This window comes from Crassostrea angulata, chromosome 4, assembly GCF_025612915.1.
Source record: "Crassostrea angulata isolate pt1a10 chromosome 4, ASM2561291v2, whole genome shotgun sequence".
Lineage (NCBI taxonomy): Eukaryota > Metazoa > Mollusca > Bivalvia > Ostreida > Ostreidae > Magallana > Magallana angulata.
In genome coordinates, this window is record NC_069114.1 from 10,109,623 (window position 1) to 10,129,611 (window position 19,989).

The 19,989-nt window shown below is 34.5% G+C and overlaps 1 protein-coding gene and 1 pseudogene across 1 annotated transcript; both read right to left on the reverse strand.

Moving 5' to 3' along the window:
- Positions 1-5,484: 5,484 nt before the first annotated feature.
- On the reverse strand, positions 5,485-6,514 carry LOC128180662 (uncharacterized; annotated as a pseudogene).
- A 9,452-nt stretch (positions 6,515-15,966) lies between these two features.
- On the reverse strand, positions 15,967-17,466 carry LOC128181489 (complement C1q-like protein 3). Its single transcript, XM_052849912.1, has 2 exons — positions 17,277-17,466; positions 15,967-16,376 (listed from the first exon to the last, which is right to left on the reverse strand). Exons 1-2 carry the CDS (start codon positions 17,464-17,466, stop codon positions 15,967-15,969), a joined length of 600 nt encoding a protein of 199 aa, XP_052705872.1.
- Positions 17,467-19,989: the final 2,523 nt, after the last annotated feature.

Sequence of the window (19,989 nt, forward strand, 5' to 3'; positions counted from 1 at the left end):
GGCGGGAGTATTACAGATGCTAAAACCGCGATGTCTGCTCTAGAAAACACTGGGACAACAATCAAGTTCTTTCTCATCACAGAGGCAGATGTAGAGCCAATCCAGAAGTATCTTCCATTGAACCTAGACACGGTACCATAGACGATGAAACTTCACTAGGTAAGCTAACCATGAAAACATTTTCTCTAATTTGTCACTAAATGTAATGTATTATGATTTAGTACAAATCATGTAATCTCGCTTTACTTTTAGGTGTTTACAAATAGAAGATGCGCCGTTCAAGTTCGTGTCCTGAGCTGCTTTTGCCAAAAACCAGACATGTGCTCTTGTTTTACACCCACTCCACCTTTACTCTTAAAGCTTCTACAGCCTCTCCGACTACATCAACAAAAAATTCAGTAGACACTTTCCAAAAGTCTATAGATAGCCAGCATGCAGTTAGTAGGGAAATTGTGTGTTGTTTTATATGATGATATTCCAAATCCTGGTGTTGTACAAAAAGTTGATAATGTCCAAGTGATGCACAAAATCGGAAATAACCGATACTTTTGGCCCATGATTCCAGATATATTGTGGTACAATCATTCGCAAATTATTTGTGAAATAAGTGAACCGACTAAGGTTGGTTTTAGGCATTATCAGCTTTCTAAGTCCGACTGGGATAAAGTGGTGAAAGTAGTTGATGTTTAAATAAAAAATGTTATACTGACAAAACTAATGCTTTGTATTTCATGTTTTTAAATAAAACTTTGTTGTTGTGTGTAAGATTCTCTTATTAATGGATTTAAAAACGTCTGTTAATAATATGTTGTGTGTATACGGTCATTACCATAACGTCTTCTCATTACCGTAGGCCAAAGTCACTATCATAACACACTCTTAAAAATGTAATATATCATAAAACAGTAAACAGAAATACTACTTTTTTGTATTTTTGAATCAGTAAGACTTTAAGTGTATGTCCGAAACGTAATAATAAAGATATGATATAAATTAGGCCCTAAAAGGACAAAGACATAATTTACAAACTTAAGAATTTAATAAACAGGGCGTTGTTTCTGCATACCGCTAAAACAGTCGAAACGATTCACAAGTCTTTACGTCGGTTTTAATTGCATTATTTTATTTTATTTGGGAGGAATGAAATATATACTGATATAGATCATTTGACTGATTAAAATGAAAATTGATTCTTGTTACTGGAATGACATTCTTAGTGAATAATACATTTTGAATGCTAATTAATTGATTTTTATAACCAAGAACTTCACTGCTTATCGCACTATTTTTAAAAACATTAAAAACATGAAAACTATCCACATTTACACATTTATTAAAATCCAGAATTCAGGTATTTGTTTGGGCATCTCTGTGTAGAATGACCCACATATATAACATAAGACTTTTCTTGTTTACACCTATAAACCAGTAAGGAAAAGTAAAAATGGGCATATAGTGTTGATGCATTTAATGTTTTAAAAAATCGTCTTCTATGTTTCCGCTGATACTGATAAAAAAAAATAACATTAGCAAATTAGCAAATCTGAACTATGCCACAATACTCCTATTGCATACGTAATACAGCTGCTCCACAGCTATGACCTCAGACACCCCGATAATTCGTGAATGAATTTCGAAAGTACTGAATTTGCGATTTTGCATCCAACAAATTGCAATATCAATATGTGGCTCATAGTAACATTTATTTATTTACATTCTTATTTTCAGTTACTGTAGACGTATTTTTTTCCACGGGGTCATAATTCCGCGGAATCACAATATCAATTTAATCCGCGGGTAAAAATTTACGCGGATTCTTTGAATGAAAAAAAAAATTATTTGAATAATCATTATTAAATTTGGTTCTGAGCGACTTTCATTACCTAGAATTTGTTCAACTTTGGACTTAAACTGTAAGAACTGTTCACTGTGAACAGTAATTATCGGTTGTGGACTGATCGGTAGTCATTAGTTAGCCGTCAAGATGTAACGACGCTGGCTAAAATCGTCTTGTGAAACACCACGTCTTTAATTAATAGTAACTGTCAATTTATGGGTTCACATGTAGTTTAAACTATGAGTTGATCAGTTTTATCACTTAAAAGTCAGAGCACAAAGGCATCTAAAAATTGCAGTAAACACTGGTAAAAACACGGGTCTTAGCATGTAGTTAATTGGGTCATTGAAAGACAGACCCGCTTGGGGCTATTTGTCGTCTGACACGTGCCGTTATCTCAAGCTGGGAGAAGTTTAAATTTCATGCAAGTAAATTTACAGAAAATTCAAATCTTTAGGAGATTAAATTATTTATTAAGTTATTCTCAATACAAATTTGACAGTTTGCATAGATAAAAACGATATACACTGGGTACACGTATATGCAAGTGTTACATGTATAGAATGTAGTAACTTCCAATTATCCTTATTCATGTAAAGCAATTTTAAAATTTCATTCCAAAATGCACTTTAAGTACACTGGGAAAAAATTCCGCGGAATATTTGTGTCCGCGTTCATAGCGTAAATTAATACCACGCGGACAAAAGTACGTCTACAGTATGTTTCAATACTACATCTTACCATTAAAATTAAGTCATTTAAAGTTACATCTTTGTAGTAATATTAGAGTAGGATGCGGCATCTTCTGCAATCCATTTTGCTAGAAACGTCTTATTATGCCTGCTATTTTTCCTAGAATTTGTTTCCAAAAGACATCAGATTCAATGCCCTCTAAAAAAAATCAAGGTATTCTTTAATTGTTATTTTTATTTATTTACAAACATTGTCTTGCGTAGAAGGCACAAGCATTACAAAGATATGTTGAATGATGGAATTGAACAAATATATAAAAAATAAATATCGTCTATTATATTTTATCTCTCTCTCTCCATGGATATCTTTTGTAATACCTCAATCTTTTGTAAACATTATAATTGCGAGTCGCACAGCATATTTACTGTACAAGACCTCAACAGCTCTACGCATGAAAAAAGTCCATTAAAAAGGAATGAACAATTTTTATGAATTAATGAAAACATTGAAACAGCATTAAATGTTTCACGTTTATAACTCTACAATTTTAATGATTTTTTTTCCTTTTCATTTTAAGTCATTCATCCACCTGAACCAAGGTTATGTTTAATTATGACGTCACGTTGGATGAGAATTTACAGTGGAATATCCCAATTTGAAATCCATCGCATGTTGAGCTAAACATGTTAGAAGTTTTTCAACTGCTTCAACTCAAACAAAGAGATGACCGTGTTTGATCACCTAATATTTAAAGAATAATTCCTTCTTCATTAAATATATACAAGAAAGTGACCAAAAGTGTCATTTTAGTTTCTAAAAACAAACAATCCGTTTCTTTTAAGTCCATGCTGTCATTGTCAATAAAAAACTAACGATGTTTGAGTTTTTCTAAAATGCCGATATCTTCGTAATCGCATAAATCATTAAAAAAAACATTTTATCGGGTTACTGGTTATTTTTGATGCTGTTAAACTTATATATTTCATGGCTTTTGAAGTGGTTGAAATACAAACATTTGAACTTCTGCACAGATATCAGTGTCACAATCAATAGATTTATTCATGCTTACTATTTTCCTGTAGGGTACCTCTGATTTTTATTCTATGTTATATCCTTTTTGGTGCCTCAGATTTAGTCAATTCAGGTATTGGTCAATATTGGACTATACTCGGACTGTTCTATTTGTTTACTATGATGCTATAAATACCCATGTTTTTGGTCAGTGAGCAGGGGTCCATTAGCACGCACTGCAGTAGTAACACGATGTATAGCTAAACGTATTTTTTACGGTAACAATCTCCATTAGGGGTAAGTTCGTTTTTCCTTATACTTTAGTCTTGTTTGTAATATTTAAGACTTTAGGTAACTGTTCTTATACGTGTTCGATAGTATTTTCGTGTTAACGTTTTACATAGTACTTGTTTATTTACCGTAGAGTTATGGTGCGTTTGTGTGACAAGCGTGGTTTGCTAGTTTATTTGTGAGTTTATATTTCGTAGTCTTATACGGCGTTATTGGTCATACATTGACTGTTTTGTGATGTTAAGGGGTCTTATACACTTAACTATATTGCATGTTAAGAGGTCTTATACGCTTAACTGTGACTGTGCTTGATACGTTAAGGGGTCTGATACACTTAACGGTTTTTCACAGCGAGTATTGTTCGGTGTGATTGTATGGCGTGCAGTTGTGGTAATTAGGTAAATAAGTATATTGTGAAAGTGAAACGTTTAATTGAAAATATTGTTATTTATATATAATTAAAAGGTTCCAGCAAGGCTCCAGCAATGTCCCAGTGATGATTCGGCCATAGTCACCAGTGTTCCGGTATTGAACATCTAACCACCCGTGTAACCTCCTTCGAGTATTCACTTACTACGCTGGAAGCCGGTGGACGGAAGCCGTCATCTTAGGACGTGGTACCGAAGGAGGACACATTGGAGGAACACTGGAGGGACACTGCTGTCCAATATACCACCATAGGACATTGACGAATCAGATATTAGAAACATTTTTTTTGTTAATATTTTTTATGTGTGTGTGATGTGTATATTTGTAAATTTATTGATTTTATATATAGATAAAGATTGTAAATACTTATTGTTGTTCTCATTGCTTGACTGGTTAGACACTAAATACTGTCAGAGATCCTGCTAATTTTCAACTAGTATGTAGAGTCTAATTCAAACATAATTCTAATTATGTGACACAAATCAAATGCTTAGCATGATTAAACAGTATAATTGATAAGAATCCAAAAAGAGACATTGTAAAGTCTGTTTCGGATATAAATTAAATATATGACCATTAATCAATTATATGTCAGTAAATAGTTTAATACCAAAATTATAAAAATATAAGACCAAATCTTAATCTCTTAAAGTTAAATAAACTCCCGATAATATTTTTACATATCTCTGAAAGTAAAAAAAAATTGAAGACTAAGTAACTTTAAAAACCTAAAATTTACAGACTAAATGACTTACATCTACAAAAAAAATTACATCGGAGATATACAGCATTATTTATCATAAACATTCACTGTAATTATACTCAATCCCCGTAGACGTTTAGCTCCATTCAACGTTTGAAATCCTTTTAAATACACCAACGCATTAAGGGTCTTTTCTCCTTAGCGTGTCAATGTATTTTGTTAATATCTATAAGTTTGTAAAAGGACAAAAATTTACCTTTCTGTGCTCATATTTCACTTCTAAAATATGCAAAAATTCAGTGGGCCTTCTTATTAATTGATGATGTTTACCTGGTGTGAACTCGCTTAATTATTTATAACTCTACTCGTCTGTGTCACGTGACAGATTTCAGTAAGCGTGTTCGACGTGCCTTTACATGTCATAAACCTTGATTTCTGTGAACACATTATTTGTAAGTTGTAATATCAACGGATTTTGTTTCTAATCGGTAACTTTTCCCTCATCTGGTTAGAGATTTAGTTATTTAGTTGCATTATTTGTCTTGCAATACTGGAATTTTGTCACTTTTCCTGTTGACCACAAAGTAACAAAGAGGTTGTCTCTGGTGTCCACGCTTAAATCAAATGGACCGAGTAAATCATAGTTGTCTATGTAGCGGAGGAGCGGACCGTCCTGATCCAGAATGTGGATACACTGGTTAATACAATCTGCTGTCAAAATGCGACCCTGGCTGTATGTTGTGATGCCGCTTGAACAAAATGATCTCTCATGAGTAGATGAAGGATCAGTGTAGTTAAACCGGAGTTTCCCGGCCTGATTGACCACCACTACTACACTGGCTTCATAGTCTGACACATAGATATCTTGGTTCCTGTTCTCAGTAATGTATTTATATCCACCAGATGAATAGAGTTGTTGTCCTTCGTTGTCGAATTGAATGATTTGTTTTTCTCTAGACCCAGAGTAACGCACAACTTTTGTTTGTTTATCATATTCACTGTCCATGAAAACGAGTAGGTCATCAGACAACGTACTACAGACGTAGTGAGGTATCCACTCATCTAATCTGACCATTGTTTCTATAAATGTATTCTTTACTATGTTCACAGTTTTCTCGATGTCGTCAATATAAACAAGATCGCCACTCTTTGTCACTGCTATGTCCTGCGGCTTGTTTCCTGATTTGGTTTGGATTGATTTCCCTTGTAGATTGTATAGTTCCATGATCTTGTTGTTAACACAAGTCCATATTTCTGCATCATTTAAACCGTATAGACCACAGTAATTACTTGTGTCTATTGTTGTGTGCCCAGTCTGGCGGAGTTGACTTGGCTTCTTTGCTAGGCATTCTGTAGTCACCTTCTTCTATTGTGAAAGATAAATCTGACAAAGAACGAAACAGTTTAATCAGCCGATCTCTGTTGATTTTAGGAGGAGTGAATTTTGGTAAGAATGTTTTAAATGTAGGGGGTAGTCTTTTGAATTCAGAATTCCGAGATTTGTACTCAGAGAAGAGAGAGATATCTCGAAAATTGAGTAACTTCTTCATTTCATCAATATTGTGTGTTATTTCAGAAATTTTTAGTGTTTTTCATACTCCTGTTTATTGATAATATCAAGGTTTTTAGATTCTTCTTTTTCGATGTCAGATTGTAAGTTTCTGACAATGGTGTTTATTTCTCTGCCAAAGCATTCCTCGTTTGTTGTAAGCTGTTATCAATTTTTTAGAGTTTTTACTCAGATCGACTTTCTGAACTTGGAGGTTGGATGCAATCTCTTGATATTGAGGATAAATTAATTCTTCTAATTCTTTCAACTCTCTCTTTAAAGCTTCATTTTTACTTTCAAAAACTTTTAAAATGTCTACTTGTTCATGTCCTGAATGTTCTTCAGATATACATTGTTCACAGATAGGAACATCACACTGTTCACAATGAAGTTCACATTGTTTTGTTGAATGGCTTCTACACTTAGGATAATATAGATTGGTATTGATTTGTTTTAGTGGTACCTCATGATGAATTTTATTATGATTTTCTGCACAGTTTTTACACTTGTATGAATGACAAATCTCACAGTACACGAGGTTTTCAAGAGTTTGACACCTGGTGCAGCGTACAACATCCTAGGCGCTGTTCAGGGGGTCCATGGCTTGATTTAGTAGTCAAAAGTAATCTGAAATAAAATGCAGTACATTTTATAACCGATCTAGTTTTGGCCCACATACAATCGCTCGATCCAATGAAAATTATCGCTCAGGCGGTGCAGAGACTGCAGAAGGGTCAAGCCTCCTTGCAATCAATGATAGAAGGTAAACTTGACAAATTTCGTAATGATTTTATGGCCAATATCGACGAAAAATTCAAAGCGATGAGAAGTGACATTGACCTTGAACTTGCCATGCATACAAAAGATATAGAAACCTTGTCACAGTCTGTTGATTCTCTGTTACGCCGCGTAGAGAAAGTCGAACACTCTTACACATCTGACCAAGCATTGCGCTCATCTGATCACGTCAACAACCCTTTAGATGACCCAAATCTTACGCTTATTGCAACAAACTTGAAATTCGACAAAGATGAAGACATGCTACAAATTGCTTGCGATTTAATTAGCAACCTTGACGAAAATGCAAACGTATTAGCCGCTACCCGTCTTGGAAGCAGGGTGCAAGGAAAACCGGGTCTAGGTAAGATAGCGGTATCCTCGTTGAATGAAAAGAAATCTATTTTGTACGGGAAGCGTAAACATCGGGAGGTCGATGCTTACAAATCGGTGTTTATCCGTTCAAGTAAATCGCATACAGAGAGGCTCATTGAACTGAACGCACGTACTCTGCTCAACGAAATACCTAGCGGCAACCATTTCCGTATAACTTCCAACGGTCGAATTGTTAAGAAAAGACCAGAATCTGATCGAGAGCAATCCGAATCTTACTAGGAAAATTGCCGACCCATTGACACTCTACGAATTGGTCATTTAAATGTATGTGGATGGACTAGTAGTAATCATGCATTGCGATCAGCAATAATAAATCATTTGCATTGTGATATTATTAGTATCAATGAAACACATCTACTTAATATGGATGAAATTAACTTGAATGAGTTTGGTTATAGGTGGATTGGCTCAAATCGTAAACAGACTCACGTCCAAGCCCCTAAAGGTTCAGGTGGAGTTGGACTTTTAAATGCGATCAATACAACTCATATAACGTTAAAGTCATTGATCACGCGTACGAGGAAATTATTGGTGTTCATTTTGTCAACAAATTTTCTGACTTTAATTCTATTGTGTATTCATTGTATCTGCCTCCGGAAAATTCGCCATGGGGGCGCGATGCCACTGCATTTTTCTTCCATTTACTTACCCAGGTTTATCTACATTGTGAAACTGACGCTCTCATCTTATACGGGGATCTGAACTCACGAATTGGTTCTATTCAGGAAAACAATGACTGCTTCGATAACATACAACATCGGACGTCGATTGACAAAACTTGTAACCAACACGGTAAATCATTCTTAGAATTTCTAAATGATAGTCGTTGTTGCATTCTGAACGGACGTTTCGGAAAAGAGTCGGAATATACGTTTTACTCAACTCGAGGTCATTCGGTTGTAGACTACATCTCTCTACCTCTAGACAACTTTACACTGTGTCAGAATTTTCAAATCACAAAATGCACTGATCTTATCAAAAGATACAACCTTTACCACCATTTGGGAGAAAGGAGTAAAATTCCAGACCACAATGTACTAACCTTTGACCTCAAAGTATACTCACAATTACAGACGGTCAATCAATACGACAATCAAAGTAAAAAACGCTTCAATTTCCGGCAAATTCCTGCTGACTTTTTAAGTTCTCATGCCACCATTACTGCAAATAATAGTACCATTGCACGTATCGAGAGGTTCCGCGAAACTCAAAACCAGATCGACGACTTGTATAAGGAGTTCCGAGATGCTATGTTCCGTGAGATGTCCGAGAAAATCCCCACATACGATTGGTCTGCACGTACTAGGAAACGCCTGAGGCCGCATAAACCGTATTGGAACGAGGAACTCACTGAACTATGGAGGCATATGCGCGAAATGGAAAAAAAGTTTCTAAAATGTGACCCCAAAAGGCGCCTCAAACGAATACAGAAACAATTTTACAAAGAGTCACAAAACTCCCTGGACAAACGAATTCGATTCTATGAAAGAAAACACAAGCTAGATCTGGCGTAAAACATAGACTCAGTGCGCGATAATGACCCGAAACAGTTCTGGGATCAAATAAAAAAGATCAGCCCCCAACGCAAATTTAAATTCCCAACCGAGTGCTACAATGATGCTGGAGAGGTTACCTCAAACAGCGACACGCTGAAACACACATGGAAAAGAGACTTTAGTCTACTATACAACCCCGCAATTAACGATGCTTTCGATGCAGATTTTAAAGCGCACACTCTGACACACAAGCAACACTTGGAGCGTAATATGCTTGACCCTTGTATTTATCAAACGTCTCACTAAATTACCAGATTACCGAAGAGGAAATCAGGAAGGTTGTAACGAAGACCAAAGCTGGGAAATCGTGTGAGATAGACGAACTTCCATATGAGGTACTTGAGTTTGATCGTATTATAAAAGTTTTACACCAGATGTTTATGCTGTTCTTTAAGAGCGGGATAATACCTTCAATATGGCGCAAAGCTATAATTTGCCCGATACTGAAAGACTCGTCATCTGACCCACCTCTTCCTTTAAATTACCGTGGAATAAGCCTCCTCTCCGTCGTCGCTAAAATTTACAGTTCTGTTTTAAACAATAGGCTCGTCACCTACCAAGACGCCAACAACCTACTAGTTGATGAACAAAACGGATTTTGGAGCGAAAGATCATGTTTGGATCACGTGTTTACTTTGAACAGCATAGTTAAAAATAGAAACTCCACATTTGTTACCTTTATAGATTTACAAAAGGCATTCGATATGGTTGACAGAGAGTTGATGGAATTTTGTTTACTTAAAAACGGAGTGGATGGACAATTTTACCAAGCGTTAAAAGCTCTGTATTGTGATACCGAATCATGTGTACGCCTGGGTGATCATTACACAGACTGGTTTCTATGTAGATCGGGTGTTCGACAAGGAGACAATCTCTCCCCAACACTTTTTTGCCTTTTTTATTAACGACCTCGCCATGCAACTGAAACATCATAGTAGTGGGATTCAAATTGGCCCCAATAAACTTAACGTCCTTCTGTATGCAGACGATATTGCATTAATTGCAGAAAACGAGGGTGACATGGATGCAATGCTCGATTTTGTGTTTGGCTGGTGTAGGAAATGGCGGCTACGGATAAACTCTCTCAAATCTAAAGTAATACATTTTCGTAAGCGTCAGGGAAAGAGAAGTGATCATGTATTTTGCATTGGGGGGGGGATGTCTTGACTATACAACATCCTATAAATATCTTGGTGTTCTATTTGATGAATTTGCTACATTTAAAAATAATACAGAAAACCTCGCAAAATCCGGAGGACGTGCATTAGGAGGTCTTATTTCGAAAATACATTCAAACAAATCGATTGTATTTTACACTTACGAAAAGATGTTTCTAAGCGGAGTTGTGCCAATTGTTGACTACTGCAGTGGAGTGTGGGGGCACACAAAACATTACAACATCGAATCCATGCAGCTACGGGCGCTGCGATACTTTCTAGGGGTGCACTGGTTTACTCCGATTTTAGCTATTCAAGGAGATAATGGCTGGTTTCCTTCATTCTATCGCCATCAACTTAACATGCTACGATTGTGGAACCATCTTGTTACTATGAGTGACGACATACCTACAAAATTAGTTTTCATGTGGGACTTAGAAAAATCAAATAACCAAAACTGGTCACATCATGTTAAACTTTTATTACAATCTATCGATATGTCAACATGTTTTTTTAAATCGGGAGGTGTGTAACTTGAACTTAGCCGAGATCAAACTTCAACAGAAATTTGTGAATGACTGGGACAATGAACTACAAAGTGTTTCAAAACTCAGAACTTACAGGTCTTTCAAAATTGATTTTAATTTAAAAAAGAATACGTTACAATGGACATACCAAAACCTCATAAATCTATATTAGCACAATTTAGGTGTGGTGTTCTTCCTATCAGAATAGAAACAGGGCGATTTAGGGGGAGGAAGTAAACGATAGGTTATGTATTATATGTTCTGTAGAAGCAATAGAAGACGAATTTCATTTTTTATTACATTGTACATCTTATTCAAAACTTAGAACCGAATTCTTTACTAGTATTGGCTTTAATAATCGATCACTAAACATGTCAGACTCAGACTGCACTGGTTTTCTCTTATCTAGCTTTCCTAGACAAACTGCAAAATTTATATATTCACCTTTTATGTGCAGAAAATCTATCCGGTATAAAAATAACAATGCGTAAGCTTATTATTTCTATATTCATGTTTATAAAGTGACATATAGGTCCGATGGGCCGGGTGTTTATTCATTAAGGTATTATATCATATACATGTATCTTTATTTGTTTATAAAACACATGTCACTATAATAAATCATTTACTTACTTACATCATAATTCTTTGAGAAGTGTTCATTTGGGTACACAATATCATTGCTATTAATTTTAATCGTTTTAAACTCATATTTGAAAAATAATATTTCACAATATTTTTTATTTCAGTCTTAAATTTACATTCGGGTTTTTTTTTTCATGTTTTAACAATTCTTTAACAATTTTTGTTCAACAGAAATTTAAATATAAAAATCACTGAAAAACTATGGGTATGGAAAAGGTACATATATTTTAAGATTTATATAGTATTCAATCGGCTGTCATGGGTAATCATGTTTCAGAATTGATTCTTTAAGGATCCATGAAATTACATTTTGGTGTACATTCCACCTTCAATCAAAAGCGATATAAACAATATTCTAGTAAATTATGCAGTATTTAATGTCGTTGCATTCACTTCATGATACTTTTGATAATAGAAACAATACTATTGTATGCCAAATTTTAGGTTATAAATTTATATTATCGTACAATGGTCACTAGACAAATTTTGTTGGGTTTCTTTTTAAAGACGTCATTGCAGGGGGGGGGGGGGGGTAATAATAAAGAACAGTTTTATATAAACGTATCTATACACATTTTATGACTAAAGTGCCACAAAGATACCTGTTGAGTAATTTACTAAACGATCAAGTATACATCATAACTCAATTGTGAGAGGTTTTTTATAACCCTACAACATTGGACAATCCTACATGTACCAGCCGCTTTACAGTACTTATTGTAGGTTGTTTTACATTGTAGATTACGAGGTAAGTTTAATTACAGGAGTTAAACTGATACTTGTCAAACGCTACAGTAACATAACCAAGAACAAATAATTGAGGTCAGAGCTTGTTTTTCAGATTTTGATCAGGAATTTCAGTTTTGATCACCGTAAGCGTATTATATTTAAAATGAATAATTTTTGGTTGAAAATGATTTTACTATGAGTTGGCGTGGATTTGAAATAGCTTATATACTCAGCATTTCAGGGTAATGATCATATCATCTGGTTGAAAAGTTAAATTAGCACAGTATTTTCATCTCTAGATGTAAACGCATTTTATCTTCATATGAAATAAATAGACTGCATCTTGCAAAGTGTAAAACCAAGCAACCTACTCTTTCCTGTCTCGTTGTTGCAGCCCAGTTAACAATATTGCTATGAAAACCTTTTATCTTTTATTTAAACGTGAACAAAGATCCATTGCTGATAACTAGGACGGACCAATGATGTAGAGACTTTTTATCAGTTTAGAATTATGCAGCTGCCCTATCGGCAATAGACCGCAGGATATAATCACACTCAAAAATTCTTGGTCATCCTTTTTTTATCATTTCCATATAAATTGTTTACATGCAAATATAAGATTAACAAAATTGTCCAACAAATCCTAAATTATTATTCATAGATATTTAACAAATCAACTCTATTTGGCAACTCTCTAGTAGTTTTGATGCACTACAGCTAAAGTATAATATCTTATTGATTAAATATTTATGATGAACAAAAGTATATATTATAATAAATGTAAGATTATGTAAAACGTTTTTTTAAATATGAAACTAATTGTCCATTGGTCTGGTTCCCCCTATCATACATCCAGTCTTGCGACAAAAGTTGGAACATATATTAGGTAAAAACTTACCTCTACAAAAAAGTTCCGATGACAAAGATTTGCCTGTTGAGAAATAATTAAATATCAAGTAAAAAGTATAACTCTATCTTTCAACAGGCTACGCATTATCGCGAACCAAACATGGCGAGACTAATCATCTTTCCATTTGAGATCACGTGGTTGTGTTAAAGGGTGACGGTATTCTTTTTATTCAAATGAATGGTATCGATATCATCCCGAATGACAAAGCTCTGCTTCTCGTCAACTTTCGATACCTGATCATGATAAGTATTCATTGAACATTCATAATACGTTGACCGCCAGTTTCAGTTTCTTTGTAGAAACTGTAAAATCTGTAATTGGACAGAGACATTTGATACGTAAACTTTAAATAAACTAGTATGCAGGTTTTGGTGGTATGTTTCGTTAAATCAATAAATGAGGAATGACACGACTGCAACACCTTGCTATACGAACATAAACATTTTCAATAATTTCGGCTGCTCTGAGTGGAAAAAGTAAACAGTTCCTCAATAACAGGGTTTTTCTAATACAGAGGAAATTCCCGTTTTAGGGACTTGGTTAGAATAGCAGAGTTATTCTTTAACAGATGCTAAGTTTACTAATGATAACACTAAGACGGTCATCAAAGAGATATTTAAAGGTGCACGCTGCGACGTTGAGATTTTTAAACACTATTTTAAACCTTAATCTTTTTTGATATATTTCTTTATATGAGCTTACACCGGGCTGATTATGTCAATTTCTGTACTGACGTTCTTGAATACAAAAGAGCTCCATATAAAAAATGAAAATATTTAGTCTTTAAAGCAAAAATGTTTTAACCCGTTTTACCAATTTATGATTCATAGTCTTTAAAATTTAAAATATTTATTTATTGTAATCAAAATTTAAAATCAAATGTGCCTTTTTTATGTTAAAAGTATTAATTATGAACACATTGAATCAGTTTACTTTGTTTGCCATGAGTTATTTTGTCAAAGAAATGGTAATTCCACACTTTTATTTATTTGTAAACAAATATAAGACTCGAGCATTGCTTACAACGAATTCATACCTCTGTATCTCTCTCATAACTTGACTACGAACAGTTAAATTTTGATCATCCATTCAAAATGAGCATGTAAACCATTTTAATAATAAAAAATCGAAAATAAAATTTTGTTCTAAAATTGTGTCTAGGTCTCTTTAATACCTCGTATTTCTATGCGTTTCTGTTCGTGTTTTTTTTAAGCTTAGTTCTCTCTCTCTCTCTCTCTCTCTCTCTCTCTCTCTCTCTCAACGTCTGAATAACATTTAATGAAACAAATTAGAAACATTAAAAGATATAGGAATTTACATCACTTATTTAAATAATTATATAATTTTTGCAAATTTCGGATAATCAGCTTACAAATTCACAGCGGCAATTTGAAACATACAGGTAGTTATATTTTATGGTTCAAAAATTTATTTCAATGAATTTATTTTCACTTTTATGTAGACAAAATTGATATTAGTTTTGTTTAAATTCCATTTCGCTTCGTTTCGATTTTTTTGTTTCGTTTCGATTGGTTTCGTTTCGTTTCGTTCGATTTCGTATCGTTCCGTTTCGATTTCGTTTTGCACTTTATAGGCGCCCTTATACTTGTATTGCTTCTATAAACCCTTTGGCTAAATTGACCAAATTTGGCACAAAGCATTATTTTTACAAAATTGTTACAATGACAAACAAAACAAGGGCAAAAAGGGAGATAATCACGTATCAGTGAAAAATGAGTGCGAGTCTTAAATATATTGTTCAGATAATTGCAGTAAATTTTGGTGTAAAAATACACACAGGGCAGTCCTGCAAGGCGAAATTGTTTGTTTACATATGTGCTTGAAAATCAAGCCCAAACTGTGTCATCCTCTCTTTAGAAACATTCATAAAATATCAAAAGACGTTGTATTATTACAAAAGTGGGTTAGCCAGACTTCGAATCTGCTGTTGTTCATATCATATAACCCCTGTTGCAATCTGTATAAAAATGATAGCGTGGAATTTGCTCTTGCTTCCATGCCGTCCATGTCTGTAAACCGTCGAGAAACATAATTATGACACTGTCAATACAACTCAATTCTTATAATCGTTTTTATATATTCGGTTATGTAACTTATTTCAGAGTATATTATCAATTATTTTACGTGTTTAACAGAAAAATAATATAGATAGATGTTACTCTATGGTGTTTTACGAATCAGGGAGACTGTAATAAACTTTAATCAACGTAATTGTATTTGGAACACTATGAATTTATTTATTCATAAGATAATCGTTTTATTCGTGTTTTAAAATAATGATAACGGCGGATTTGGCTTCTTATTTCAATTTTTGTTTCAAGATATTTTGTTGTAATAGAACGTTAGAACCACAGTTGAAGATAATGATTCTTTTATATTGCTATGAGCTTTAAACCTGCGCTTCTTATTATTAATAAGCTTGATTAAATATTAAAACATGTGCATCAATTGTGAATGATATGGTAATGATCATCGTATGACGATTATCATATAATTTTGAAAAGTGAAACTATCACACAGTTATAAAAAAGTTACAAGTGTTAGCGAATCTATCCACTTTCATAATTCAATGTCTTGCATACATATTTATTTACTCCAAATTAATTTTTTATTTATTTAAGACCATGGCAACATGCTTTCATTATAACATGATTTTATGAGGTTAATTTCAAATAATAAGGAATAAGAATCTTATATCTGATATGATATATGTCTACATGCAACTTGATCCTTGGTCAATTCAAGAATGTTCCTGTAAATCCTGAGAACATTTTATGGTATATCGTACCGATGTTTGAAGCATTTTCAATTTTGACATGGTCCCCTGGTTTGAGCCGAACAATTACTGTCCTGCTTATTTGGATTAATGGGTTTCCATTGTATCCACTAGAAGACACGTGGAGTTTACCGACTACGTTTTTGTTGACTTTCAAATGTAACCAGATCCCAGGTTGGGATAAAGAGTCGACAACAAACATGTAGGTTCCCGCCACAGGACACGTGAACACTCCCGTTCTGTCGTTATATCCGTTCCCTTCATTTGTGAGTACTTCGTCATATTTCACCGATTGTCCAGCTCCAAGCTTGAGTTCCTTCGGTCTTAAGCTGACAGAAAAGCTGACTCGCCGCACTGTGGTGGAAGAATCTTAAGCAAAACACATAATTAAAGCTGACATGAATTCTTAAATACGCATTATTTCCCTTTCATCTCCGACTACCGCCATATTAGTTGTCGATTTCTATTGTCCTGCTCATCGCTACACACCCCCTATATAAGGCCGAGATCACTATTCATGCTTCACCGCATTTAGGAATTTCATACACCCGAAAAGACTTGTAAAAACGCGTTTTGAACAAAAATAATATGACAACCACTTCACTGCAGGCAAGATATACCCAAAATCCAGGCGCAGATACTTCAAAAATTCCTTGATAATTGTAGACCGTTTTCCTGTACGAATGTTATAACATTGCACATGCGCAAACCACACATTATGGCAGATCGAGCAATGTCAATTATCGCATGGATTTTACAAATTGGGCGGTTTTTTTAGGAACGGATGGAAACCTTGTTACTTTCTTGGATTTACTATCATTTAGCTACTGTGTTGGATGTAGTGTCGCCGGGGTTTTCAAGAAGATGCTGACGTTATGCACTCTATATGAACGACACACGTGTTCGATGTGCATGCGAAGTAAGGCAGTAGTGTCTGTGCAAAATAATACGGATACCTTGGACATCCTTTCAAAGAATAAATATAATTTCTATTTCATTGATTGTTGTTTTTTTTATTCTTATTACTTCATTTACTACAATGTGTAGTTCATGCATTTAGAAGTCCGTGCAACGCGAATGCCTCGATTGGAAAGCAACCGACCGTAACTTCTTAACCGGTATATATTCCCCAGTGGCAGTAGAGGAGCGATCGAAACTAATATGGCGACCAAATACTTTTACGAATTCATGCCAGCTTTAAAATCAGTTAAGATTTGATTTGGTTGATTTATGGAATGACTTTGCAATTAGATTTATTCTTTGACTTACAGTTATCCGAAGACAGTTGAATCAGTTGTTTTAGGGCTGAAGAATCCAGGATAACTATTTCCTTGGCGTTGTCGTAAATTAACGACTTCAACAAACCAACCTTTGTCCGTGTGTCTGTCTGGGACTTGTTTCCGGCGTAAGCTGCACCACGTAAACTGAACCACAACGCTAACAACAAATTCAGCAACATTTTCTTGAATTTCTGAGTAAACATTGGATACAATTAAGCTTTCCTCTGTTGATTTATATAAGTACTGATACAACACCTGTCACACCTTATTATCATGCAATTACCACATTAACATCTCATACAGTATACCCTTAAACTGAAATAAAAAGGATCACACGCAGATTCAAGGACTTTGAATATATTTCAAAAAATGACATTTTTAGTTTAATAACAACCATCTCATATATGTTTAATATCAAATGTATTCAGCTAAAATGATCAAATGCACGTCTATCTACAAATTTCATGAGTTTTTATTTGCATGCATCTTATATGGAATTGTTAAATAGACTGAATTACGCTGAATTTGATCGCGTGAACTATTGTTGTAATTAACATTGTCATTTGCTATAATTGTTATAATTTAATAATTTTACACTATTCATTAATTGTTGCATATTTCTTGGATAAAGGGCTTACGGCTCCTCCTGCTCTTCTCGAGAATTTGTTGGTGTTATGTGCGTCCTTGAAGATCTTGCTGACTGCGTAGATGTTGGGATGAGCGTGCTGAACCATCCTCTTCAATTTTCCATGCCAACCTTCTAAACTGTTCTTGGTACTTGTTCTACAAAGGTTTGTCACCATTACCTCACTGCTCTGTCACGTAACATGTGAACGTCTCTGTCAGGTCAGTTTCACCTCCGTCTTCCAGGGCTCAAAACAAGACGTCCTCAATGCTGTCTATGGGAACAAGGGGGAGAACTGTAGCTCTTATCAATTTCCTCACGTTATCGTCTTCTTTGAAGAATTATGTTGTCCTGTCAGCTGTACCTAACTCCATACTGCTGGGTAAAGTGGAAAAAACATCCCTTGGTTGTGATGCAAGGAAACACTTCTCGGATAGAGTTGTGGACTGTGGTCTCAAAATCTGCTATGACACTGGACGGGGACAATTGGAGGCTAAGGTCGTTGAATTTGTCGTGTAGGAGTGTGAAGAATCTGATGTAAATCCGTTGACTGTTTCCGGGTATTAGTGCGTATACTACATGTGTCATCGGGTCATCAATCAAAATGAGGATGGTGAAAATCTGATTGAAAAGGCCGGGGATAGAGAGTGCAACATTAACTCTAATGTAATATTTAACAAAGTAATAAACAAGAAATAATATCAAAACAATTAAAAAATAAACAAATTATTTCCATATAAACCCCCTTTCAATTATGGTCTTCTCACTGCCTTTACTGTAACTTCCTTCAGTTTCTGTAAACCAATGAAAAGATACAGGAATACTTGTTCTTTTCAATAAAAAAAAGTCCTGTTTTACAGAATCAATGTGTTGAAATTTTTTATGTTCTCAAATATAAAAACGTAAACCGTTGCTATACGTTTTATATCTTACCATATGTTTCTTGCTAAAGCAGCGGTTTATCTGCATTGCCGTTGACATCCAAAATAAGAACATGTTTTGCGGGCGGGTCTCTGCAGTATGCACAGGCTAAATTATCACATTCTTCAAATTCTGTGTAGTCACAAAGAGTATATTTATCATGCTCTCGTCCTTTTCTATTGACCTCCATCAGAATTGTCTCACTGGATATGAAATATGCAATGTAATTGCGGTTTTTAACGATTATTTTTTTTTTCGGAAATATCTGTGAGAAGCAAAAGCAGTACCCCTAACCTAGATATTGCAACAAAGTTAAACGTACGTATTTCTCTTGCTTTTAATATAAAAAAATTTGAATTATTTATATTTAGTTTCACTTAAAGAAATATTAAACTATAAACTGTTTTCTGACTGCGACTCGAATTTTCTAAGTTGTATGGACATAAAAGAGGCTCACGATGCATCAACAGATTTTGGAGAACCCAAAGAAGAAGAGAAGGATAACAAATTTAAAACAGACGTTTCATTAGAAGAGGTCAATTTAACGGGAGGAAATACGAATTAGGCGTGTTAGAGAACCTGGAAAAGGTTAACCAAAAGAGAAGTACGATATAATACTTTGTCAAAAGTTACACTAACTTAAAAATAAATTTGATTGTTTGAAGGTGAAATGTAATTCCGTGTACTTTTAGATAAGGAAGTCTACGCAGACATGTAGATAATTCACTTCATTCGAAAAGCCATTCAGTTTTCTTAAAATAATTATGTAAGATGTATGAAATTTTGCTTGGTTTTTTTTTTATAGAGAGTATGTCAATATGGAAGAATGTCCATCTTATAAGAGAGATAACGTCTGTAGAAAAAAGTCTCACTTTGTTTCGGATAACTTACAATTATTAAGGTATGTAGCAACATGGGAGGCGGAACTTGGCACCCATTTTATGCTGGTAGGCGACTTTTATTTTAATTCAAATATATTAAAGATGAATTTGAATTGGACAAACTGAACATCCTTGGAAGACGGTATAAAGAGTTGAAATAATTTACAGTCTCCGAGCTGTGCACTTCCTCTTCTTTGTTATTGGTAGAAAAAACATGATGTGAAAATTTACAATTATTTCATTGGTTGATATACTGTTCGGCACAAGGGAGATAA

Coding starts and splice junctions, on each gene's coding strand:
- LOC128181489 (XM_052849912.1), bottom strand. CDS start 17,466: ATGTTGCTGAATTTGTTGTTAGCGTTGTGGTTCAGTTTACGTGGTGCA. Junction 16,377..17,276: donor TCAACTGTCTTCGGATAACT/GTAAGTCAAAGA, acceptor GTTTTGCTTAAG/ATTCTTCCACCACAGTGCGG.